The 26,746-nt window shown below is 45.0% G+C and overlaps 1 protein-coding gene across 1 annotated transcript in view; it reads left to right on the top strand.

Annotated features, from left to right (window-relative positions):
• Positions 1–24,871, top strand: part of LOC135553145 (metabotropic glutamate receptor 5-like) — a 125,190-nt gene extending 100,319 nt beyond the window's left edge. The window contains exons 11-16 of the mRNA XM_064985291.1: positions 15,749–15,866; positions 16,091–16,277; positions 17,422–17,580; positions 19,038–19,346; positions 19,541–19,707; positions 20,880–24,871. Coding sequence (XP_064841363.1) covers positions 15,749–15,866; positions 16,091–16,277; positions 17,422–17,580; positions 19,038–19,346; positions 19,541–19,707; positions 20,880–21,837 — 1,898 coding nt within the window. The 3' untranslated portion in view covers positions 21,838–24,871. The remainder of the gene's footprint in view (positions 1–15,748; positions 15,867–16,090; positions 16,278–17,421; positions 17,581–19,037; positions 19,347–19,540; positions 19,708–20,879) is intronic.
• The last annotated feature ends 1,875 nt before the right edge of the window (positions 24,872–26,746 follow it).

Raw genomic sequence — 26,746 nt, 5'->3', positions numbered from 1 at the left:
AATGTGTCTCCCGTCTAGACTGTAACTGGTGTAATGTGTCTCCCGTCTAGACTGTAACTGGTGTAATGTGTCTCCCGATGGGACTGTAACTGGTGTAATGTGTCTCCCGTCTAGACTGTAACTGGTGTAATGTGTCTCCCATCTAGACTGTAACTGGTGTAATGTGTCTCCCATCTAGACTGTAACTGGTGTAATGTAGCTAGACTGTAACTGGTGTAATGTGTCTCCCATCTAGACTGTAACTGGTGTAATGTGTCTCCCATCTGGACTGTAACTGGTGTAATGTGGCTCCCATCTAGACTGTAACTGGTGTAATGTAGCTCCCATCTAGACTGTAACTGGTGTAATGTGGCTCCCATCTGGACTGTAACTGGTGTAATGTGGCTCCCATCTAGACTGTAACTGGTGTAATGTGTCTCCCATCTGGACTGTAACTGGTGTAATGTGGCTCCCATCTAGACTGTAACTGGTGTAATGTAGCTCCCATCTAGACTGTAACTGGTGTAATGTGTCTCCCGTCTAGACTGTAACTGGTGTAATGTGTCTCCCGTCTAGACTGTAACTGGTGTAATGTGTCTCCCTAGACTCTGGTGTAATGACTGTAACTGGTGTAATGTGTCTCCCATCTAGACTGTAACTGGTGTAATGTGTCTCCCATCTAGACTGTAACTGGTGTAATGTGTGCTCCCATCTAGACTGTAACTGGTAACTGTGTAATGTGTCTCCCATCTAGACTGTAACTGGTGTAATGTGTCTCCCATCTAGACTGTAACTGGTGTGGTGTAATATGTGTAATGTGGCTCCCATCTAGACTGTAACTGGTGTAATGTGTCTCCCATCTAGACTGTAACTGGTGTAATGTGGTGTAATGTGTCTCCCATCTAGACTCCCCCGTCTAGACTGTAACTGGTGTAATGTGTCTCCCATCTAGACTGTAACTGGTGTAATGGTGTAGCTCCCATCTAGACTGTAACTGGTGTAATATGTCTCCCATCTAGACTGTAACTGGTGTAATGTGGCTCCCCTCTGGACTGTAACTGGTGTAATGTGTCTCCCATCTAGACTGTAATGTGGCTCCCATCTAGACTGTAACTGGTGTAATGTGTCTCCCATCTAGACTGTAACTGGTGTAATGTGGCTCCCATCTGGACTGTAACTGGTGTAATGTGTCTCCCATCTAGACTGTAACTGGTGTAATGTGGCTCCCATCTAGACTGTAACTGGTGTAATGTAGCTCCCATCTAGACTGTAACTGGTGTAATGTGGCTCCCATCTAGACTGTAACTGGTGTAATGTAGCTCCCATCTAGACTGTAACTGGTGTAATGTGTCTCCCGTCTAGACTGTAACTGGTGTAATGTGTCTCCCGTCTAGACTGTAACTGGTCTAGACTGTAACTGGTGTAATGTGTCTCCCGTCTAGACTGTAACTGGTGTAATGTAGCTCCCATCTAGACTGTAACTGGTGGTGTACTGTAACTGGTGTAATGTAGCTCCCATCTAGACTGTAACTGGTGTAATGTGTCTCCCATCTAGACTGTAACTGGTGTAATGTCCCATCTAGCTCTGGTGTAATGTAGCTCCATCTAGACTGTAACTGGTGTAATGTGTCTCCCATCTAGACTGTAACTGGTGTAATGTAGCTCCCATCTAGACTGTAACTGGTGTAATGTGTCTCTGGTGTAATGTGTCTCCGTGTCTCCCGTCTAGACTGTAACTGGTGTAATGTGTCTCCCGTCTAGACTGTAACTGGTGTAATGTATCTAGATGTGTAATGTAGCTCCCATCTAGACTGTAACTGGTGTAATGTGTCTCCCGTCTAGACTGTAACTCTAGGTCCCCTCGTAACTGGTGTAATGTAGCTCCCATCTAGACTGTAACTGGTGTAATGTGTCTCCCGTCTAGACTGTAACTGGTGTAATGTGTCTCCCGTCTAGACTGTAACTGGTGTAATGTGTCTCCCATCTAGACTGTAACTGGTGTAATGTGTCTCCCGTCTAGACTGTAACTGGTGTAATGTGTCTCCCATCTAGACTGTAACTGGTGTAATGTAGCTCCCATCTAGACTGTAACTGGTGTAATGTGGCTCCCCTCTGGGACTGTAACTGGTGTAATGTGTCTCCTGTAACATGTGTCTCCCTTCTAGACTGTAACTGGTGTAATGTAGCTCCCATCTAGACTGTAACTGGTGTAATGTGGCTCCCATCTGGACTGTAACTGGTGTAATGTGGCTCCCATCTAGACTGTAACTGGTGTAATCTGGCTCCCATCTGGACTGTAACTGGTGTAATGTAGCTCCCATCTAGACTGTAACTGGTGTAATGTGGCTCCCATCTGGACTGTAACTGGTGTAATGTGTCTCCCGTCTAGACTCTAACTGGTGTAATGTGGCTCCCATCTGGACTGTAACTGGTGTAATGTAGCTCCCATCTAGACTGTAACTGGTGTAATGTGGCTCCCATCGAGACTGTAACTGGTGTAATGTAGCTCCCATCTAGACTGTAACTGGTGTAATGTGTCTCCCGTCTAGACTGTAACTGGTAATGTGTCCCATCTGGTGTAATGGTGTAATGTGGCTCCCATCTGGACTGTAACTGGTGTAATGACTGTAACTGGTGTAATGTGTCTCCCGACTGTAACTGGTGTAATGTGTCTCCCGTCGAGACTGTAACTGGTGTAATGTGTCTCCCGTCTAGACTGTAACTGGTGTAATGTGTCTCCCATCTAGACTGTAACTGGTGTAATGTAGCTCCCATCTAGACTGTAACTGGTGTAATGTAGCTCCCTTCTAGACTGTAACTGGTGTAATGTGTCTCCCGTCTAGACTGTAACCGGTGTAATGTGTCTCCCGTCTAGACTGTAACTGGTGTAATGTGGTGTAATGTGTCTCCCGTCTAGACTGTAACTGGTGTAATATGGTGTAATGTGTCTCCCGTCTAGACTGTAACCGGTGTAATATGGCTCCCGTCTAGACTGTAGCCGGTATAATGTGCCTCCCGTCTGGACTGTAACTGGTGTAATGAGAGAGAGAGAGATAGAGAGAATATCCAAGGCCTGAGGTCATCTGCCTTTGGCCTCAAGAGCAGGAACCTGGACCAAAGAAATTTCTTCACCAAAGAAATTGGAAATACAGACATTGTATATCCTACAAGAAACATGGAATAAATGGGCTCCCGGGTGGTGCAGCGGTCTAAGGCACTGCATCTCAGTGCAAGAGGCGTCACTGCAGTCCCTGGTTCCAAACCAGGCTGCATTACATCCAGCCATCGGGCTGCGCACTATTAGCCCAGCTTCGTCCCGGGTAGGCCGTCATTATAAATAAGAATTTGTTCTTAACTGACTTGCCTGGTAAAATAATAAAGGAGATGGACCAACTGGTTTCCCTCTAGGTTACAGAGAGCTGGTCATCCCATCCACCAAACTGCCAGGTGTGAAACAGGGAAGGGATGCAGGGGGTATGCTAATTTGTTATAGAGCAGATCTAACTCACTGTATTAAATTAATCAAAACAGGGAAGGGATGCAGGGGGTATGCTAATATGTTATAGAGCAGATCTAACTCACTGTATTAAATTAATCAAAACAGGGAAGGGACGCAGGGGGTATGCTAATTTGTTATAGAGCAGATCTAACTCACTGTATTAAATGAATCAAAACAGGGAGGGACGCAGGGGGTTACATTTAGCTAGAAATTCAAAAGGAAATGATCTCAACAGCTACCTATATCCCCCCACTAGAATCCCTATACTTTAATGAAGACAGCTTCTCCATCCTGGGGGGGGAAATCAAAAATGTCCAGGTCCAGGGACATGTACGAGTCTGTGGCGACCTAAATACCAGAACTGGACAAAAACATGACACCCTCAGCACACAGGGGGACAAACACCTGCCTGGAGGTGACAGCATTCCCTCTCCCTTCTGCCCCCCAAGGCACAACTATGACAACATAACCAACAAAAACAGTCACAACTCCAGCAATGGAAATAATCTGGGTAGCCATTTGATTCGGTGTTCAGGAGTCATGGCTTGGGGGTAGAAGCTGTTTAGAAGACTCTTGGACCTAGACTTAGCACTCTGGTACCGCTTGCCGTGCTGTTGCAGAAATAACAGTCTATGACTGGGGTGGCTGGAGTCTGACAATTTTTTGGGCCTTCCTCTGACTCCGCCTGGTATAGAGGTCCTGGGTGGTAGGGAGCTTAGCCCCAGTGATGTACTGGGCCGTACGCACTACCCTCTGTAGTGCCTTGCGGTCTGAGGCCGAGCAGTTGCCATACCAGGAAGTGATCCAAACAGTCAGGAAGCTCTCGCTGGTGCAGCTTTAGAACCTTTTGAGGATCTGAGGACCCATGCCAAACTTTACAGTCTCCTGACGAAGAATAGGTTTTGTGTGCTTGGACCATGTTAGTTTGTTGGTGATGTGGACACCAAGGATCTTGAAGCTCTCAACCTGCTCCACTGCAGCCCCGTCGATGAGAATTGGAGCTCGGTCCTCTTTTCCCTGTAGTCCACAATCATCTCCTTTGTCTTGATCACGTTGAGGGAGAGGTTGTTGTCCTGGCACCACACGACCAGGTCTCTGACCTCATCCCTATAGGCTGTCTCGTCGTTGTCGGTGATCAGGCCTACCACTGTTGTGTCATCTGCAAACTTGATGATGGTGTTGGAGTCGTGCCTGGCCATGCAGTCATGAGTGAACAGGGAGTACAGGAGGGGGCTGAGCACGCACCCCTGAGGGGCCCCTGTGTTGAGGATCAACGTGGAGGATGTGTTGTTACCTATCCTTACCGCCTGGGGGCGGCCCGTCAGGAAGTCTAGGATCCAGTTGCAGAGGGAGGTGTTTAGTCCCAGGGTCCGTAGCTTATTGATGAGCTTTGAGGGCAATATGGTGTTGAACGCTTAGCTGTAGTCAATGAATAGCATTCTCACATAGGTTTTCCATTTGTCCAGGTGGGAAAGGGCAGTGTGGCGTGAAATAGAGATAATCTGTGGATCTGTTAAGGTGTGCAAATTGGATTGGGTCCAGGGTTTCTGGGATAATGGTGTTGATGTGAGCCATGACCAGCCTTTTAAAGCACTTCAAATCAAATAAAATCAAATTTATTTATATAGCCCTTCGTACATCAGCTGATATATCAAAGTGCTGTACAGAAACCCAGCCTAAAACCCCAAACAGCAAGCAATGCAGGTGTAGAAGCACGGTGGCTTGGAAAAACTCCCTAGAAAGGCCAAAACCTAGGAAGAAACCTAGAGAGGAACCAGGCTATGTGGGGAGGCCAGTCCTCTTCTTGCTGTGCCGGGTGGAGATTATAACAGAACATGGCCAAGATGTTCAAATGTTCATAAATGACCAGCATGGTCGAATAATAATAAGGCAGAACAGTTGAAACTGGAGCAGCAGCACGGCCAGGTGGACTGGGGACAGCAAGGAGTCATCATGTCAGGTAGTCCTGGGGCATGGTCCTAGGGCTCAGGTCCTCCGAGAGAGAGAAAGGGAGAGAGAAGGAGAGAATTAGAGAACGCACACTTAGATTCACTCAGGACACCGAATTGGACAGGAGAAGTACTCCAGATATAACAACCTGACCCTAGCCCCCCGACACATAAACTACTGCAGCATAAATACTGGAGGCTGAGACAGGAGGGGTCAGGAGACACTGTGGCCCCATCCGAGGACACCCATGGACAGGGCCAAACAGGAAGGATATAACCCCACCCACTTTGCCAAAGCACAGCCCCCACACCACTAGAGGGATATCTTCAACCACCAACTTACCATCCTGAGACAAGGCTGAGTATAGCCCACTAAGATCTCCGCCATGGCACAACCCAAGGGGGGGCACCAACCCAGACAGGATGACCACATCAGTGAATCAACCCACTCAGGTGACGCACCCCTTCCAGGGACGGCATGAGAGAGCCCCAGTAAGCCAGTGACTCAGCCCCTGTAATAGGGTTAGAGGCAGAGAATCCCAGTGGAAAGAGGGGAACCGGCCAGGCAGACAGCAAGGCTACAGACGTGAGTGATACGGGTTGGTAGTCATTTAGGCAGGTTACCTTAGTGTTCTTGGGCACTATGTGGTGGTCTGCTTAAAACATCTTGGTATTACAGACTCAGACAGGGAGAGGTTGAAAATCTCAGTGAAGACACTTGCCAATTGGTCAGCGCATGCTCGCAGTACACTTCCTAGTAATCCGTCTGGCCCTGCGGCCTTGTGAATGTTGACCTGTTTAAAGGTCCTACTCACATTGGCTGCAGAGAGAGCGATCACACAGTCTTCCGGAACATCTGGTGCTCTCATGCATGTTTCAGTGCCATTTGCCTCAACACATTTCCTGTTTGAAGGTTTGTTGGAGGGCATAGCGGGATTTCTTATGAGGTTCCCTGTTAGAGTCCCGCTCCTTGAAAGCGGCAGGTTTTGCCTTTAGTTCAGTGCGGATGTTGCCTGTAATCCTTCTGGTTGAGGTATGTACGTACTGTCACTGTGGGGGTATGTACGTACTGTCACTGTGGGGGTATGTACTTACTGTCACTGTCGGGATGACGTCATCGATGCACTTATTGATGAAGCCAATGACTGATGTAGTGTACTCCTCAATGCCATCGGAGGAACCCCGGAACATATTCCAGACTGTGCTAGCAGAATAGTCCTATAGTTTAGCATTTGCTTAATCTGACCACTTGTTTTTATAGATCGAGTCACTGGTGCTTCCTGCATTAACTTTTGCTTGTTGGAATCAGGAGGATAGAATTATGGTCAAAATTGCCAAATGGAGGGTGAAGGAGAGCTTTGTATGCATCTCTGTGTGTGGAGTAAAGCTGGTCCAGAATGTTTTTTCCTTTGGTTGCATATTTAACACACAGATAGAAATTTGGTAAAACGGATTTAAGTTTCCCTGCATTAAAGTCCCTGGCCAGTCGGAGCGCTGCCTCTGGGTGAACGTTTTCTTGTTTGCTGATGGCGGAATACAGCTCACTCAATTCTGTCTTAGTGTGAGCCTCTGACTGTGGTTTTATGTGAACAGCCACAAAAAATACAGATGAAAAAACTCTCTAGATAGTGTGGTCCACAGCTTATCATAAGATACTATACCTCAGGTGAGTAATAGCTCGAGACTTCCTTAGATATCGTGCACCAGCTGTTATTTACATAAATACATAGCCCGCAGCCTCTTGTCTTACCAGGTGCAGCTGTTCTAGCCTGCCGGTACAGCGTATAACCAACCAGCTGTATGTTGATAGTGTCGTCGTTCAGCCACGACTCCATGAAGCATAAGATATTACAGTTTTGAATGTCCTGTTGGTAGTTTAATCTTGTGCATACAGTTGGGCAAAAAAGTATTTAGTCAGCCACCAATTGTGCAAGTTCTCCCACTTAAAAATATGACAGAGGCCTGTAATTCTCATCATAGGTACACTTCAACTATGACAGACAAAATGAGAAAAAAAATCCAGAAAATCACATTGTAGGATTTTTAATGAATTTAATGCAAATGATGGTGGGAAAAAAGTATTTGGTCAAAAACAAAAGTTTATCTCAATACTTTGTTATATACCCTTTGTTGGCAATGACAGAGGACAAACGTTTTCTGTAGGTCTTCACAAGGTTTTCACACACTGTTGCTGGAATTGTGGCCCATTCCTCCATGCAGATCTCCTCTAGAGGGGTGATGTTTTGGGGCTGTTTCTGGGCAACACAGACTTTCAACTCCCTCCAAAGATTTTCTATGGGGTTGAGATCTGGAGACTGGCTAGGCCACTCCAGGACCTTGAAATGCTTCTTACGAAGCCACTCCTTCGTTGCCCGGGCGATGTGTTTGGGATCATTGTAATGCTGAAAGACCCAGCCACGTTTCATCTTCAATGCCCTTGCTGATGGAAGTAGGTTTTCACTCAAAATCTCACTATACATGGCCCCATTCATTCTATCCTTTACACGGATCAGTCGTCCTGGTCCCTTTGCAGGAAAACAGCCCCAAATAATGATGTTTCCACCACCATGCTTCACAGTAGGTATGGTGTTCTTTGAATGCAACTCAGCATTATTTGTCCTCCAAACACGACGAGTTGAGTTTTTACCAAAAAGTTATATTTTGGTTTCATCTGACCATATGACATTCTCCCAATCTTCTTCTTGATCATCCAAATGCTCTCTAGCAAACTTCAGATGGGCCTGGAAATGTACTGGCTTAAGCAGAGGGACACATCTGGCACTGCAGTATTGAGTCCCTGGCGGCGTAGTGTGTTACTGATGGTAGGCTTTGTTACTTTGGTCCAAGCTCTCTGCAGGTCATTCACTAGGTCCCCCCGTGTGGTTCTGGGATTTTTGCTCACCGTTCTTGTGATAATTTTGACCCCACGGGGTGAGATCTTGTGTGGTGCCCCAGATCGAGGGAGATTATCAGTGGTCTTGTATGTCTTCCATTTCCTAAAGATTGCTCCCACAGTTGATTTCTTCAAACCAAGCTGCTTACCTATTGCAGATTCAGTCTTCTCAGCCTGGTGCAGGTCTACAAGTTTGTTTCTGGTGTCCTTTGACAGCTCTTTGGTCTTGGCCATAGTGGAGTGTGACTGTTTGAGGTTGTGGACAGGTGTCTTTTAAACTTATAACAAGTTCAAACAGGTGCCATTAATACAGGTAACGAGTGGAGGACAGAGGAGCCCCTTAAAGAAGAAGTTACAGGTCTGTGAGAGCCAGAAATCTTGTAGGTGACCAAATACTTATTTTCCACCATAATTTACAAATAAATTCATAAAAAAATCCTACAATGTGATTTTCCAGATTCTTTTTCCCTAATTTTGTCTGTCATATTTGAAGTGTACCTATGATGAACCTCATCTTTTTAAGTTGGAGAACTTGCACAATTGGTGGCTGACTAAATACTTTTTTGCCCCACTGTAGGTCATCTATGTAATTCTCCAAAGATTGCATGTTTCCTAGCAGAATGGAAGGAAGTGGGGGTTTATTCGATTGCCTACGAATTCTCAGAAAGCAGCCCACCCTTTGACTCCATTTTCTCCGCTTCCTCTTCACGTAAATCACAGGGATTTGGGCCTGTTCCCGAGAAAGCAGTATATCGTTTGCGTCGGGCTCGTCAGACTCATTAAAGTCAAAAAAGGATTCTACCAGTCCATGGTAAGTTATCGCAGTCCTGATGTCCAGAAGTTATTTTCGGTCATAAGAGACGGTAGCAGCAACATTATCTACAAAATAAGTAAAAAAATAAGTTACAAAAAACACAAATAAACAAAAAACAACAACAATCGGTTGGGGACACGTAAAACGCCTGCCCTCTTCTCCGGCGCCATTATTCCCTATCAAATCTAAACATTTCAAACAGAAAACCGAAGAAAATGAACAACAATGATAAATAGTTTTATAAAGAATGTAAAAACCTAAGAGAGAAATTGAGAAACCTATCCAACCAAAAACATAGAGACCCAGAAAGCCTGAGTGTACTCCTTCACATTGGTGAATTACTAAAACAATACAGAATTACACTACGGAAAAAGAAGGAACAGCGCATCAGAAATCAGCTCAATGTAATTGAAGAATCCATAGACTCTAAACACTTCTGTGAAAATTGGAAAACACTAAACACATAACAACACGAAGAGTTATCTATCCAAAATGGACATGGGTATGGATAAACCACTGCCCCAATCTATTCGGCCCAAAAACAAAGAATAAACAGCAAAACATACACTTGATCAAATACAAATCTTAGAGTCAACTATTAAAGACTACTAGGACACACTGGATTCTCCAATTACAGTGAATGAACTACAGGACAAAATACAAACCCCCCAACCCCAAAAGTTGTGTGGTATCCTCAATGAAATTATAAAATATGCAGACAACAATTTCCAATTGGCTATACTTAAACTCTTTAACATCATCCTTAGCTCTGGAATCTTCCCCAATATTTGGAACCAAGGACTGATCACACTAATCCACAAAAGTGGAGAGAAATTTGACCCCAATAACTACTGTGGGATATGCGTCAACAGCAATGCTGGGAAAATACTCTGCATTATCATTAACAGCAGACTCAGTGAAAACAATGTACTGAACAAATGTGAAATTGGCTTTTTACCGAATTACCACACGACGGACCACGTATTCACCCTTCACACCCAAATTGACAAACAAACAAAACCAAAACAAAGGCAAAGTCTTCTCATGCTTTGTTGATTTAAAAAAAGCCTTTGACTCAATTTGGCTTGAGTGTCTGCTATAACAATTGATGGAAAGTGTTGTGGGGAAAGGCATACAACATTTAAAATCCATGTACACAAACAGTGTGCGTTTAAAATGGGCAAAAAACGCACACATTTCTTTCCACCGGGCCATGGGGTGAGACAGGGATGCAGCCCCTCCCTCTTCAACATATATATCAATGAATTTACGAGGGCACTAGAACAGTCTGCAGCACCTGGCCTCACCCTACTAGAATCTGAAGTCAAATGTCTACTGTTTGCTGATGATCTGGTGCTTCTGTCACCAACCATGGAGGGCCTACAGCGGCACTTAGATCTTCTACACAGATTCTGCCAGACCTGGGCCCTGACAGTAAATCTCCGTAAGACCAAAATAATGGTGTTACAAAAAAGGTCCAGTCACCAGGACCACAAATAAAAAATCCGTCAAGTCACCATTGCCCTAGGGCACACAACAAACGATACATACCTCAGGCTAAACATCAGCGTCACAGGTAACTTCCAAAAGCTGTGAACGATCTGAGAGACAAGGCAAGAAGGACCTTTTATGCCATCAAAAGGAACATAAAATTCAACATACCAATTCGGATCTGGCTAAAAATACTTCAATCAGTTACAACCTTTATGGTTGTGAGGTCTGGGGTCCCACTCACCAGCCAATAATTCACAAAATGGGACAAACACCAAATTGAGACTCTGCATGAAGAATGTTGCTAAAATATCCTCCATGTACAACGTAGAACACCAAATAATGCATGCAGGCAGAATTAGGCCAATACAAGCCAATTATCAAAATTCTTCAATCACCTAAAATGAAGCGATACCCAAACCTTCCGTAACAAAGCCATCACCATCACCTACAGAAAGATTAATCTGGAAAGAGTCCCCGAAGCAAGCTGGTCATGGGGCTCTGTTCACAAACACAAACAGACCCCACAGAGCCCAAGGACAGCAACATATTTAGACCAAACCAAATCATGAGAAAACAAAAGGATAATTACTTGACACATTGGAAAGAATTAACAAAAAAACTGAGCAAAGTAGAATGCTATTTGGCCCTAAACACAGTGTACACATTGGCAGAATACCTGACCACTGCGACTGACCCAAACCTAAGGAAAGCTTTGACTATGTACAGACTCAGTGAGCATAGCCTTGTTATTGAGAAAGGCCGCCGTAGACAGACCTGGCTCTTAAGAGAATACAGACTATGTGCACACTGCCCACAAAATGAGGTGGAAACTGAGCTGCACTTCCTAACCTCCTGCCAAATGTATGACCATATTAGAGACACATATTTCCCTCAGATTACACAAATCCACAAATAATTTGAAAACAAACCCAATTTTGATAAACTCTCATATCTACTGGGTGAAATACCACAGTGTGTCATCACAGCAGCAAGATTTGTGACCTGTTGCCATAAGAAAAGGGCAACCAGTGAAGAACAAACAGCATTGTTAATACAACCCATATTTATGTTAATTTATTTTCAATTTGGTAGTTTAACTTCTTGCGTCGAGCAATCCCGGATCCGGGATTCTATTTATAGCCTCAAGCTCATTAGCATAACGCAACGTTAACTATTCATGAAAATCGCAAATGAAATGAAATAAATATATTTGCTCTCAAGCTTAGACTTTTCTTAACAACACTGTCATCTCAGATTTTCAAAATATGCTTTTCAACCATAGCTAAACAAGCATTTGATAGCTAGCATAGCTATTAGCCTAGAATTCAGCCAGCAACATTTTCACAAAAACAAGAAAATCATTCAAATAAAATCATTTACCTTTGAAGAACTTCTGATGTTTTCAATGAGGAGACTCTCAGTTACATAGCAAATGTTCAGTTTTTCCAAAAAATATTATTTGTGTAGGAGAAATCGCTCCGTTTTGTACATCACATTTGGCTACCGAAACGAACCGAAAATTCAGTCACCAAAACATCAAACTTTTTCCGAATTAACTCCATAATATCGACCGAAACATGGCAAACGTTGTTTAGAATCAATCCTCAAGGTGTTTTTTCACATATCTCTTCATTGATATGCCGTTCGTGGAAGCCTGCTTTCCCCTCAGAATCCCATGGAAAAATACCAGCAGCTGAAAATGACGCACCAATTTCGACGGAGGACACCGGGCGGACACCTGGAAAATGTAGTCTCTTATGGTCAATCTTCCAATGATATGCCTACAAATACGTCACAATGCTGCAGACACCTTGGGGAAACGATAGATAGGGCAGGCTCATTCCTGTCGCATTCACAGCCATATAAGGAGACAATGGAAAACAGAGCCTCAAAAATCCTGCTCATTTCCTGGTTGCCGTTTCATCTTGGTTCTGCCTGTAGCTCCTGTTCTAGGGCACTCACAGACATTATCTTTGCAGTTCTGGAAAATTCAGAGTGTTTTCTTTCCAAAGCTATCAATTATATGCATAGTCGAGCATCTTTTTGTGACAAATTATCTTGTTTATAACGGGAACGTTTTTCATCCAAAAATGAAATAGCGCCCCCAGAGTTTCAAGAGGTTAACTATTTGCACATCATTACAACACTGTATAGAGACATAATATGACATTTGAAATGTCTTTATTCTTTTGGAACTGTGTAATTTACTGTTAATTGTTATTGCTTATTTCACTTTTGTTCATTATCTTCTTCAGGTATTCCCAAACTGGGTTACGCGATGCCGTCAGGGGGTACGCCAAATAAAAACGTCATTCACATTTTTTTAATGTAAATATATATCAAAAATACAAATATATATATTTTTTTCTCGCCTGAGTATCCTCATTTCACTGCAAAAAATAAAGCATCTAGTGTTCAGCTAAATAACAACACAATGTCAAATACAGGTAGCCTTGTCAAATAATTAACATCCAATCACATTGACCGTTACTCTCTTGCAGGAATTCCACAAAAGTTCGTATGCAGCCAAACGTAGCTGCTGCTCATGTTGGTGTCTGATGGTGCAAAAGCCATGACAGGGAGACATAGTGGAGTGGTAACGTGTGTGCAAGCAGTTGCTCCAGACACCACTTGGGTAACACTGCAGCATCCACCTAGAGGCTCTTGCTGTCAAGGGAATGCCTGACAGCATGAAAGACGTTTTGGACACTACAGTAAAAATGTTTAACTTTGTTAAAGCAAGGCCCCTGAACTCTTGTGTATTTTCTGCACTATGCAATGATATGGGCAGCAACCAAGTAACGCTTTTACAACATACAGAAGTACGCTGGTTATCAAGGGGCAAAGTATTGACGCATTTTTTAAATTGAGAGACGAGCTTAAAGTTTTCTTTACTGACCATAATTTTCACTTGTCTGACCTCTTATAAGGATGATGAGTTTCTCACACGACTGGCCTATCTGGGGGATGTTTTTTCTTGCTTGAATGATCTGAATCTAGGATTACAGGGACTCTATATTCAATGTGCGGGACAAAATTTAAGCCATGATTAAGAAGTTGAAGCTCTTCTCTGTCTGCATTAACAAGGGCAACACAGGTCTTTCCATCATTGTATGATTGTTTGTGTGCAAATGAACTCAAGCTTACGGACAATGTCAAATGTGACATAGTGAAGCACCTGAGTGAGTTGGGTGCGCAATTACACAGGTTCTTTCCCAAAACGGATGACACAATCAACTGGATTCATTATCCCTTTCATGCCCTGCCTCCACTCCACTTACCGATATCTGAAAATGAGAGCTCCGTCGAAATTACAACAAGCGGTTCTGTGAAAATGGAATTGAATCAGAAGCCACTGCCAGATTTCTGGATTGGGCTGCGCTCAGAGTATCTTGCTTTGGCAAATCATGCTGTTAAGACACTGATGCCCTTTGCAACCACGTATCAATGTGAGAGTAGATTCTCAGCCCTCGCTAGCATGAAAACTAAATACAGGCACAGACTGTGTGTGGAAAATGATTTAAGACTGAGACTTTCTCCCCATACAACCCAACATAGCAGAGTTATGTGCATCCTTTCAAGCACACCCTTCTCATTAACCTGTGGTGAGTTATTCATAATTTTCAATTAAAAAATATGTTTTTATATGTAAGATGGTTGAATAAAGAGCAAAATGATTGATTACTGTGATATTATTATTTGTGCCCTGGTCCTATGAGAGCTCTTTGTCACTTCCCATGAGCTGGGTTGAGACAACAACTCTCATTCTTATGTTTAATAATTGTATCATATAGTGTGTGTGTGGCAGGTGTACAATGATGGCAAAAAACAACATTTGAGAGTGCGCTGACCCTGGTGCTAGAGGGGGTACAGCTGGAGGTTGAATGTTTGAAGGGGTATGGGACTATAAAAAGTTTGGGAACCACTGCTCTACTTCACTTGCTTTGGCAATCTAAATATATGTTTCCCATGCCAATTAAGCCCTTAAATTAGAATTTAAATTAGGGGGGGGGAGAGAGAGAGAAAGAGAGAGAGATAGATAGAAAGAGAGAATACTGCTCCAGACCCTGAGGCGATAGTTAGTCTGTGTGAATGTGAACAGCAAGGTCTCTGTTAAATCAATAGAAAGATTAAACACACACTGCACTCAGATCAGATCATATAGCGAGAGAGAAGTCCGAACCCCACTGGAGGTGGAGAGAGAGAGGCCTCAATACAAAGTTCCTGAGCGACTAAAGTTGAGTTCAATTCAAGTTTTGTAAACAGTGTCTTCCACAATGACTGTTTCTTCTCTTAAAGGTACCTGTACTCCCATTCAGCAAATAAACTGTTATTGCCTCTAAACTGAACTACTTCACTGATTAATTTAACATTATAGACTGTGTTAAAGGTAGAGCCGTTAATGACTTCATCTATTTTAACGGCAGTGTGGCGGCGGTGTTCTGTCTGGTTTGCCGTCTCTGGTGTTCTGTCTCGTACCTGCCGGGTCCGGGAGGTATTTCCAGCGAGCATTACGCCAGCTAATTAGAACTGTCCCTTTAATTAATGAGACTTATCTCACAGCCCAGGAGGGGTGGGGGAACAGAGGGTGGGGGAACAGAGGGAGAGAGAGAGAAAAGGAGGGAGAGTGTCACGTTTGTCATAAAGGAGTAGACCAAGATGCAGCGCGGTATGTTTCCATCCATTATTTTGGAAATGAAAACTTCAAAGAACAAAACAACAAAAGAAACGTGACTAATGCTCACAGGCAACAATACATAGACAAGATCCCACAAAGCACAATGGGAAAATGGCTACCTAAATATGATCCCCAATCAGAGACAACGATAAACAGCTGCCTCTGATTGGGAACCATATCAGGCCAACATAGATATACAATTCCCCTAGAAAACCCACCCTAAATCACACCCCGACCCAACCAACAGAGAATAAACAGCTCTCTATGGTCAGTGCGTGACAGAGAGAGAGGGCACATGAGACAGAGAAGGTGAGAAAAAAGGAGGGATAACTAATTCAAGAGAAAAAGAGAGAGAAAGTAAAAAAAACTGAAAAGGTATAAATACTGTTGATTTTGAACCTCTCACTATCTCTTTCTCTCTCCATCTCCCCCCACCCTCCAGGCTGTGACCCTATCCCAGTGGAGTACCTGCGTTGGGGGGACCCAGAGCCCATTGCTGCTGTGGCATTTGCTTGTTTGGGACTCTGTGCCACATTCTTCGTCACCTCCGTCTTCATCAGGTAACAACTTATGGAATTTAACATAATAAATGTGAAAGTCAATGTCATATTCAAACGTTTGTTTGGGAGAATATGCACGGAGTCAAACCCCAGGGGTAAACACGTGAAAGGGATTCCACTTGTTTTCCAACAGGGTTTGGCACTGGGATTTTTTTCAACGTGTCATTTTAACTGTAAGTTAGTATATTTGTTACAAGGTTATACAACAAACTGTGTGGGTGTAGGTTCCGGGACACTCCGGTGGTGAAGTCGTCCAGCAGAGAGCTGTGTTACATCATCCTGGCTGGGATCTGTCTGGGCTATCTCTGTACCTTCAGTCTCATCGCCAAGCCGCACGCTGCACACTGCTACCTACAGAGACTGGGCATAGGCCTGTCCCCTGCCATGAGCTACTCTGCCCTGGTCACCAAGGTACATCATCAAGCCCCTCTTTACCTTGATTCTTTCACCTACCGTGTCCTTGTACATTCAGACGTAAGGATCTCACAAACAGACTGTGTTTGAGGTCATTATTACAGATTCCCCTTCTCTCCCAGTATGAAGTCTATTCATTCATTCTCTCTGACGTGTTTGTTGTTGCAGACTAACAGTATAGCCCATATCCTGGCTGTGTTGTTGTTGCAGACTAACAGTATAGCTCAAATCCTGGCTGTGTTGTTGTTGCAGACTAACAGTATAGCTCGTATCCTGGCTGTGTTGTTGTTGCAGACTAACAGTATAGCTCGTATCCTGGCTGTGTTGTTGTTGCAGACTAACAGTATAGCTGATATCCTGGCTGTGTTGTTGTTGTTGCAGACTAACAGTATAGCTCATATCCTGGCTGTGTTGTTGTTGCAGACTAACAGTATAGCTCATATCCTGGCTGTGTTGTTGTTGCAGACTAACAGTATAGCCCATATACTAGGCTGTGTTGTTGTTGCAGACTAACCGTATAGCCCGTATCCTGGCTGTGTTGTTGTTGCAGACTAACAGTATAGCTCATATCCTGGCTGTGTTGTTGTTGCAGACTAACAGTGTAGCTCATATCCTGGCTGTGTTGTTGTTGCAGACTAACAGTATAGCTCATATCCTAGCTGTGTTGTTGTTGCAGACTAACAGTATAGCTCATATCCTGGCTGTGTTGTTGTTGCAGACTAACCGTATAGCCCGTATCCTGGCTGTGTTGTTGTTGCAGACTAACAGTGTAGCTCATATCCTGGCTGTGTTGTTGTTGCAGACTAACAGTATAGCTCATATCCTGGCTGTGTTGTTGTTGCAGACTAACAGTATAACCCATATCCTGGCTGTGTTGTTGTTGCAGACTAACCGTATAGCCCGTATCCTGGCTGTGTTGTTGTTGCAGACTAACCGTATAGCCCGTATCCTGGCTGTGTTGTTGTTGGTGCAGACTAACAGTATAACCCATATCCTGGCTGTGTTGTTGTTGCAGACTAACAGTATAGCCCGTATCCTGGCTGTGTTGTTGTTGCAGACTAGCAGTATAGCTCATATCCTGGCTGTGTTGTTGTTGCAGACTAACCGTATAGCCCGTATCCTGGCTGTGTTGTTGTTGCAGACTAACCGTATAGCTCGTATCCTGGCTGGCAGTAAGAAGAAGATCTGTACTAGGAAGCCCAGGTTCATGTCTGCATGCGCCCAGCTCATTATCGCCTCTCTACTCATCCTGCTGCAGCTGGGCATCATAGTGGCTCTCTTCCTCATGGAGCCCCCACAGGTAGGCTGTGCCCACTGGGTGTATGTGTGTGTGTGTCAGCGGGGGTTGGCAGGGAATTGTCAGCCTAAGGGTCTGAGACTGCCTCTTAAATAATTAAGTGAATGATACATTTACTTGCTGAACTGGCTGAAGTGAATCCCCTGGCGCCAACATGGTCTCCACCTCAGTTGTGGAGGTACTTTCTTTTATTTTCTTGATTTTTTAAAATTATTATAATATTTTTTAAGGCCTTTTTCACCCCCAATTTCGTGATATCCATTTGGTAGTTATAGTCTTGTCTCATCGCTGCAACTCCCGTACGGACTCAGGAAAGGCGAAGGACAAGAGCCATGCGTCCTCCGAAACACGACCCTGCTAAGCCTCACTGCTTCTTGACCCACTGCTCTCTTTAACCCGGAAGCCAACTGCACCAATGTGTTGGAGGAAACACTGTATAGCTGGCGACCGAAGTCTGCATGTATGCGCCCGGGCCCGTAACAAGGAGTGGCTAGAGCGCAGTGGGACAAGGACATCCCGGCTGGCCAAACCCGGACAACACTGGGACAATTGTGAGCCGCCTCATGGGTCTCCCGGTTGTAGTAGGCTGCGACACAGCTTGGGATCGAACCCGAGTCTGTAGTGATGCAGTGCTGTGCCTTAGACCGCTGCGCCACTCGGTAGGCCCCCAAACCCACTTTCTGACTGCATACATACTGTACAGCATCTACACTGAGTGTACAAAACATTAAGAACACCTTCCTAATATTGAGTTCCAGGGCATGGATTCTACAAGGTGTTGAAAGCGTTCCACAGGGATGCTGGCCCATGTTGACTCTAATGCTTCCCACAGTTGTGTCATGTAGATGTCCTTTGGGTGGTGGTCCATTCTTGATACACACGGGAAACGGTTGAGTGTGAAAAACCCAGCAGCGTTGCAGTTCTTGACACAAACCGGTGTGCCTGGCACCTACTACTATACCCTGGTCAAAGGCACTTCAATATGTTGTCTTGCCCATTCACTCTCTAAATGGCACACATCCACAATCCATGTCTCAATTGTCTCAAGGCTTAAAAATTCTTCTTTAACCTGTCTCCTCCCCTTCATCTACACTGATTGAAGTGGATTTAACAAGTGACATCAATAAGGGATCATAGCTTTCACCTGGTCAGCCTATGTCATGGAAAGTGTTCAAAAAAAATAATCTAATTGTATTGGTCACATACACACGGTTAGCAGATGTTAATGCGAGTGTAGCGAAATGCTTGTCCTTCTTGACAACGCAGCAATATATAACATGTAATCTAACAATTCCACAACAACTACCGAATACACACAAATCTAAAGGGATGGAACAAGAATATGTACATATGAATATATGGCTGAGCGATGGTCGAGCGACATCGGCAAGATGCAGTAGATGTTCCTTCAGTTTTGTCCGCTCAGTGTTTGCTGATACAGATGGCTCTACTACCTGCAGGTGATCCACGACTATCCCAGCATCCGGCAGGTCAATCGCATCTGTTACACCACCAACCTGGGCGTGGTGGCGCCACTGGGTTACAATGGCCTGCTGATCCTGAGCTGCACCTTCTACGCCTTCAAGACGCGCAACGTCCCGGCCAACTTCAACGAGGCCAAGTACATCGCCTTCACCATGTACACCACCTGTATCATCTGGCTGGCCTTCGTGCCCATCTACTTTGGCTCCAACTACAAGATCATCACCATGTGCTTCAGCGTCAGCCTCAGTGCCACTGTGGCGCTCTGCTGCCTGTTCGTACCCAAGGTAAGACACACAGAACACATTGGTGATAGAAAATAACTTTAGCGGAATGAGGTGCTCGACTGAGGGACTTGAAAATTAATGTTTTTTTTTTATATTGTGTTTGGTTATAAGGGGCTTGTGAAGGGTTATAACAAGTGTTATGTAGTGCTTATGGAGGGGTATGACGCTCTTCTTGTCTGTCTTGCTCTCTCCAGGTGTATATCATCCTGGCCAAGCCAGAGCGTAACGTACGCAGTGCTTTCACGACGAGCACGGTAGTACGCATGCACGTGGGTGATGGGAAGTCCTCCTCAGCCGCCAGCCGCTCCTCCAGCCTGGTCAACCTCTGGAGGCGACGCTGCTCCGCTGGAGAGACACTCAGGTGTGTGTGTGTGTGTGTGTGCGGGTATGCGCGTGTGTGTGTGTGTATGTGTGTGTGTATGCGTGTGTGTGTGTGTGTGTGTGTGTATGCGTGTGTGTGTGTGTGTGTGTGTGTGTATGTGTGTGTATGTGTGTGTGTGTATGCGTGTGTGTGTGTGTGTGTGTGTGTGTGTGTGTGTGTGTGTGTGTGTGTGTGTGTGTGTGTGTGTGTGTGTGTATGCGTGTGTGTAGGGCAGGGAATACAGAGAGATGCTGTAGAGCCCGTCTGGAGTCACACAGTGAATCTCATTTCAGGCCCGTTTCAGTAACAACCTTTTTAGTGATGAGCCATTTCAATAAGGGCCATCTGAGTCAATAGTTCCTCAGCAGCTGTGTGTCTGTCTCTCTGTCTGACCTGAGTCCGACCCGCACACCTGATTATGTAGATGGCACTTTCCAGGAAAATGAGAGAGGGGGGAGAGAGCGAAAGGTGGGGGAGAGAGAGAGAGAGAGAACAAAGTTGAAGAGGTCAAGCTAAAGGCCAACTCGCCATCTCTAATGGAACAACCACGTGACCAAGCAACCATATGAAATGACAATGTGCTGCTCCACAGGACAAAAGGGAAAAGGACATTCTCTTTAGTCAGCTGGTTACTGTCTCGCTTGGCAAGCAAGATTACAATCAGACCACTATAAGATGTGTCAAAATTACCCCCCCCCTTCTTTCTCCCCTTGTTTTATGTGTGTGTGTTGGTGTCTGTGTGCTGAGGTTATATGAGTCTCTCTAGAGTCCTCCCACCCCTAGCCACAGCAGCATGATTTAATCAGATGCTCCATTATAGATTAATCACACTAATTAACCTGACGAGAGAGAGAGAGAGAGAGAGAGAGAGAGAGAGAGAGAGAGAGAGAGAGAGAGAGAGAGAGAGAGAGAGAGAGAGAGAGAGAGAGAGAGAGAGAGAGAGAGAGAGAGAGAGAGAGAGAGAGAGAGAGAGAGAGATAATCAGACTGGTACTGTATAGATGTTTTTATAGAGTCTGTTCTGTTTAACACACATTCAACAGAAGAGAAAGTGGATGACCTGGAATGTACAAACAGGGGAGGAATAGAGAAAATCATTTCTACACTGTTATGCACCAGCTGTGACACACTTGTTTAATTTCCTGTTTTACTTCCTGTTTCCTGTCTCTGCAGTTCCAATGGGAAGTCAGTATCCTGGGCCCAGACGGAGCGGGGTTCCCGTGGAAACCACCTGTGGCAGCGCCTGTCGTTCCACATCAAGAGGAAGGAGAACAATCAGACAGCTGTCATTAAGCCCTTCTCCAAGACCCCCGAGGGGCGCTACAGTGGGGGCGCTGACCTTCACCCCCACATGCCGTCCCTCCCCCACTCCCACTCCCACCCTGATGCAGACAAGACCCTGTACGAGCTCACAGAGGCAGAGGAGAGATACGCCGAGGAGAGATACCCAATTACCTACCGGCCACAGACCCCTTCACCAATCAGTACTGTCAGCCAGCACCTGCATGGGGCGGGACTAAGGGAGGAGCCACTTGTAATGGGTGTACCGACCTCCCTGACCGGGGGTTCTGTCGGCGGGGGCGATGTGTTTGACAGTTCTCTGATGGATCAGATCAGCTGCGTGGTTAACCGTTTCACTGCCAACATCAGCGAACTCAACAGCATGATGCTCTCCCCGTCTCCCACACACTCACACACATACTCTCACACACACACCCTGACGCCCTCCCACCCTACAGACCCCTTCCTCCTCCCCCGCGAGATCCCCCTCCCCCTCACCATGACCACATACGCTGACGTCCAGCCCCTTCCCCCTGTCGAGTCCTACGGAGGTGGACACGCCAGCCTCACTCACCCCCTGCCTCACCCTCGCCTCCTAACTCACCCTCAGGCCTCCCACTCTCCGGTGCGACACCTCACTGTGGGAGTGGAGTCCCCTCTAAGGAGGGCAGAGCTGGAGGAGGAGCTAATGAATTTGACCCCGCCCTCACCCTTCCGTGATTCGCTGGGGTCAGGAAGTGGCTCCCCGGTCTCAGAGTCCACCCTGTGTCTGCCCCCGCCCTCGTCCCCTCCGCCCAAATACGAAATGCTGACCCTGAGAAACTACAGCCAGAGCTCTTCCTCACTGTGAGAGAGAGATGAGAGGCAATGAGGAGAAGAGGAGGAGAGTGGAAGGACAGAGAAGGAGAGGGACCCTGGAAAAAACAGTCTCTTGGGGGAGATAATGGTGATGGCTACCTTGTGATAGTGGGAGGAGAGGAAGAGAGGAGGAGAGTACAAGACGAGGATGAGAGGAAGAGAGGAGGAGAGGACGAGAAGAGGAGAGGATGAGAGGAAGAGAGGAGGAGAGGACGAGAGGAGGAGAGGAAGAGAGGAGGAGAGGACGAGAAGAGGAGAGGAGGAGAGGAAGAGAGGAGGAGAGGATGAGAAGAGGAGAGGACCAGAGGAGATTGACCAGTCCCTTAGAGAGATGAAAGCCTTGTATTGGCTAGGAGGGACAGGAACAGGACACATCATCGTGTGATGTCATAGGACGGTGACCTGCAGTGTTTGTGTTTACATGTGTTCAGTGAGCAGCGAGGTATAACGTGATGATTGTATTTTTTTGTTGTTGATATTCCGGGGTGAGAACAAGGACTACAAAAATACTTCTAGTGTTTTGGTGTTCAAACGTATGGCCAGAAGTCTCTCCATAGAGGTGTGTTTGGTCATTCTTTTGGTAGTGGCCTTAAACTAAAATGGCTGTCAACTAATTCGAGATGTTTATTGTGGGCAGCATGGAGGTAGGGACACATGTGGACCTACTGAGTGTTAAAGACACCTCACAGGACTAACCAGCTGCTGCCATGGACACACATGGAGTAACCATAAGGGCAGAGCAGCTATGGCCACTGGCACACCAACACACACACGCACGCACAACTGCACACACACACACACACACATAAACACACTCACATGCATACACACATAAACACTTGCATATTGGCTGTTGTAGGGGAAAGTGTAAATACAAAAATCTCTTGGATGGTATTTTAATAGCAGATTATTCTGTTTATACATACCATGTATAGTATGAAAACCTCCAGTGGGGTTCGGACTTCTCTCTCGCTGTATGGTCTGATCTGAGTGCACTGTGTGTTTAATCTTTCTATTGATTTAACAGAGCCCTTGCTGTTCACATTCACACAGACTAACTATCGCCTCAGGGTCTGGAGCAGTATTCTCTCTCTCTCTCTCTCTCTCTCTCTCTCTCTCTCTCTCTCTCTCTCTCTGTCTCTCTCTCTCTGTCTCTCTCTTTCTCTCTCTGTCTCTCTATCTCTCTCTCTGTCTCTCTCTCTCGGTCTCTCTCTCTCTGTCTCCCTCTCTCTGTCTCCCTGTCTCTCTCTCTGTCAATCTCTCTCTGTCTCTCTCTGTCTCTCTCTCTCTGTCTCCCTGTCTCTCTCTCTGTCTCTCTCTATCTCCCTGTCTCTCTCGCTCTCTCTGTCTCGCTCTCTCCGTCTCTCTCTCTCTGTCTCTCTCTTTCTGTCATCAGTTATTTTCTGCTTTTTGAGGTCTTTTGTACTATTGTTTACTTCAGAAGATTGAATGTAAAATATTTTCTAAATGATTACTGAAGTGTTGGGACCAAACTTTCCACACCTGATTTAGCCCTGATTTAGCCCTAGAGCTAAGAGGGCCAGAATGAGAATATTTACCAGATCCCCAGGAATTTAACAGAAATGGATCCACTGCTGGCATAAGAATGTGTCTGACTTTGTAGCAGCTTGGTATTTATTGTCATTAGTCTTGTTCTGGAGGCAGCTCTGCAGAGTGGTCACTAGCTGGCACAGCCACAAGCAGGTTGACCTTTTTTGTCATTAGTCTTGTTCTGGAGGCAGCTCTGCAGAGTGGTCACTAGCTGGCACAGCCACAGGCAGGTTGAACTTTATTGTCATGTGTCTTGTTCTGGAGGCAGACCTGAGGGATTTCCCCTTAGGTATGCTAGCTGCAAATTTGGGTTTCAAATCCAGAACAAGATTCATGACCAAAACCACTAACCTGCCAGCCACAAAGTCATGAAATCTGATTTCAAACCTAACCATAACCTTAACCTTAACCCTAACCTTTACCACACTGCTAACCCTAATACAGAACCCTAACATTAAATTATGACCAAAACGTTTTTAAAAAATCATTAATTTATACATTATTGCCAATTTTGACAGGGCCTTCTTGCAGAAATTGCTCAGTTCTGCCTCCAAGGCATGATACATGACAATAAATGTCAGTCTGTGACTTACCCAGAGACCAGGTTCTCTCAGACATAGTGGCTCTGTACATAACAAGGGCATGCAATGACAGATCCTACATTTTTCCATTTACATATCAAAAAGGTAGAAAAGGAAAACACTGATTTACAAAAGGAAATGTTTTTTAAATTATGATTATGTTATAACATATACAGTACTAATCTGAGGGAGAAAAAAGTGTTACATTGAATGTGAGAGTGTATGTTACTATTCAAATGTCTAGTAATTATATTACAAAAAAATAATTATACGTTATAAATACAAAATTCATCAAAAATACGATTGTGCCAAAGGGTGAGGTCTTGGGATAGAGGGTAGCTTGTTGGGAAATAAGTGGTTTCGTAAAAGTAAACTGTTTTTATTGTTTTGGATATTTTCTATATAAATATATTCCAGATTTTCAAATGTAAAGCAATACTACCCATACACATACATGACGCACATCTATACTGGGTGCAAGTCACACTGTTGTCCGGAGTAACCCAGTCTCCTATCACAGCTATACACACCCCTCTCCCTTCTAAATACATCTCTAAGAAACCATTCATCCCAGAACAGTTCCATTGACCTAGGACCTTTAACAATGTTGAGATAGAGAGCTTTCCTGTGGCTATGGAGGGTAATTCATCTGTGTTTATGATGAGATGGCACAGTAGTGTGAAGAGTCTTGTTCTGTGTGTGTGTGTGTGTGTAGCAGCAGGTGGACACAGCACTTTAAATCCATGTTGCCCCCCTGGGCTGCTCTGAGGTACTCTACCCTGCTGCCTTGACAGAAACACAGGATCCACAGGTAACTCCTCATAGGGTAACGCCTCATAGGGTAACTCCTCATAGGGTAACTCCTCATAGGGTAACTCCTCATAGGGTAACTCCTCATAGGGTAACGCCTCGTAGGGTAACTCCTCATAGGGTAACTCCTCATAGGGTAACTCCTCATAGGGTAACGCCTCATAGGGTAACTCCTCATAGGGTAACTCCTCATAGGGTAACTCCTCATAGGATAACGCCTCATAGGGTAACGCCTCATAGGGTAACTCCTCATAGGGTAACGCCTCATAGGGTAACTCCTCATAGGGTAACTCCTCATAGGGTAACTCCTCATAGGGTAACGCCTCATAGGGTAACTCCTCATAGGGTAACTCCTCATAGGGTAACGCCTCATAGGGTAACTCCTCATAGGGTAACTCCTCATAGGGTAACGCCTCATAGGGTAACGCCTCATAGGGTAACTCCTCATAGGGTAACTCCTCATAGGGTAACTCCTCATAGGGTAACTCCTCATAGGGTAACGCCTCATAGGGTAACTCCTCATAGGGTAACTCCTCCATTCTATTGTTTATAAGGCTGATTCCTCTAAACAACACTACGATCAATCCTAGAATTGATAAAATGATCTGAGGAAAACTGATCTGAGGAAAACTGATCTGAGCTCGTATTTGTGAAAGTTAAAAGGCTCACACATCAGCTAGGGCTGAAGGTTTCCATAGTGACAGACAGAACACAGCTCTTCCTAAAGGGCTGAAGGTTTCCATAGTGACAGACAGAACACAGCTCTTCCTACAGGGCTGAAGGTTTCCACAGTGACAGACAGAACACAGCTCTTCCTACAGGGCTGAAGGTTTCCATAGTGACAGACAGAACACAGCTCTTCCTACAGGACTGAAGGTTTTCATAGTGACAGACAGAACACAGCTCTTCCTAAAGGGCTGAAGGTTTCCATAGTGACAGACAGAACACAGCTCTTCCTAAAGGGCTGAAGGTTTCCATAGTGACAGACAGAACACAGCTCTTCCTACAGGGCTGAAGGTTTCCATAGTGACAGACAGAACACAGCTCTTCCTACAGGACTGAAGGTTTTCATAGTGACAGACAGAACACAGCTCTTCCTACAGGGCTGAATGTTTTCACAGTGACAGACAGAACACAGCTCTTCCTACAGGGCTGAAGGTTTCCATAGTGACAGACAGAACACATATCTTCCTACAGGGCTGAAGGTTTCCATAGTGACAGACAGAACGCAGCTCTTCCTACAGGGCTGAAGGTTTCCATAGTGACAGACAGAACACAGCTCTTCCTACAGGGCTGAAGGTTTCCATAGTGACAGACAGAACACAGCTCTTCCTACAGAGCTGTGTCCTAACTCAAATCATCAAATGATTGGGAGCTTTGCATGACATTTCAAGACTGGTATACCGAGACTCTGAGAAGTTAGTATTCAGTCTCCTATAGCTAAATATTGTTTTGATTAATTTACCCCAAACCATGTTTACTGTGTAAAATGTGAGAAACTGGAGGTTGATTCAAATATATGCGTTAGAGAGAGCTGTTCTAGATGCTGGATATCTGAGATATTGTCAACCCTATTTTCATATGTATGTTGAAGTTGCTGAATTCAATGTTGTTTTCTCTTGTTTATTTTGTTTTGACATGTACACGGAATTGCCATGTGCTCAAGTTCACTCCATGGGCTGAAACATGTCAACTAAATTGCATTTGAGCATGTTTTTTTCTCTCTGTAAGCCTATTTATAGAACAATCTTATCAGAGTCAACATCATTGTCCAATTTAAGCTACATTTGGGACAAAATACTTGTTTAAGGTTTATGACATGGTACACCGTACTCTTTATTATTTAAACGAAAACAAATGTCACAGGTTACTAGGAGTGGTGGGTAGGAGTCAGGCGTGGAGAGCAGAGGGGTTACTAGGAGTGGTGGGTAGGACTCAGGCGCGGAGAGTAGAGGGTTT

The sequence above is a fragment of the Oncorhynchus masou genome, chromosome 13, assembly GCF_036934945.1.
Source record: "Oncorhynchus masou masou isolate Uvic2021 chromosome 13, UVic_Omas_1.1, whole genome shotgun sequence".
Taxonomy (NCBI): Eukaryota; Metazoa; Chordata; class Actinopteri; order Salmoniformes; family Salmonidae; genus Oncorhynchus; species Oncorhynchus masou.
Note: the sequence above shows the minus strand (reverse complement) of the source record. Positions and strands in the feature narration are given on the sequence as shown.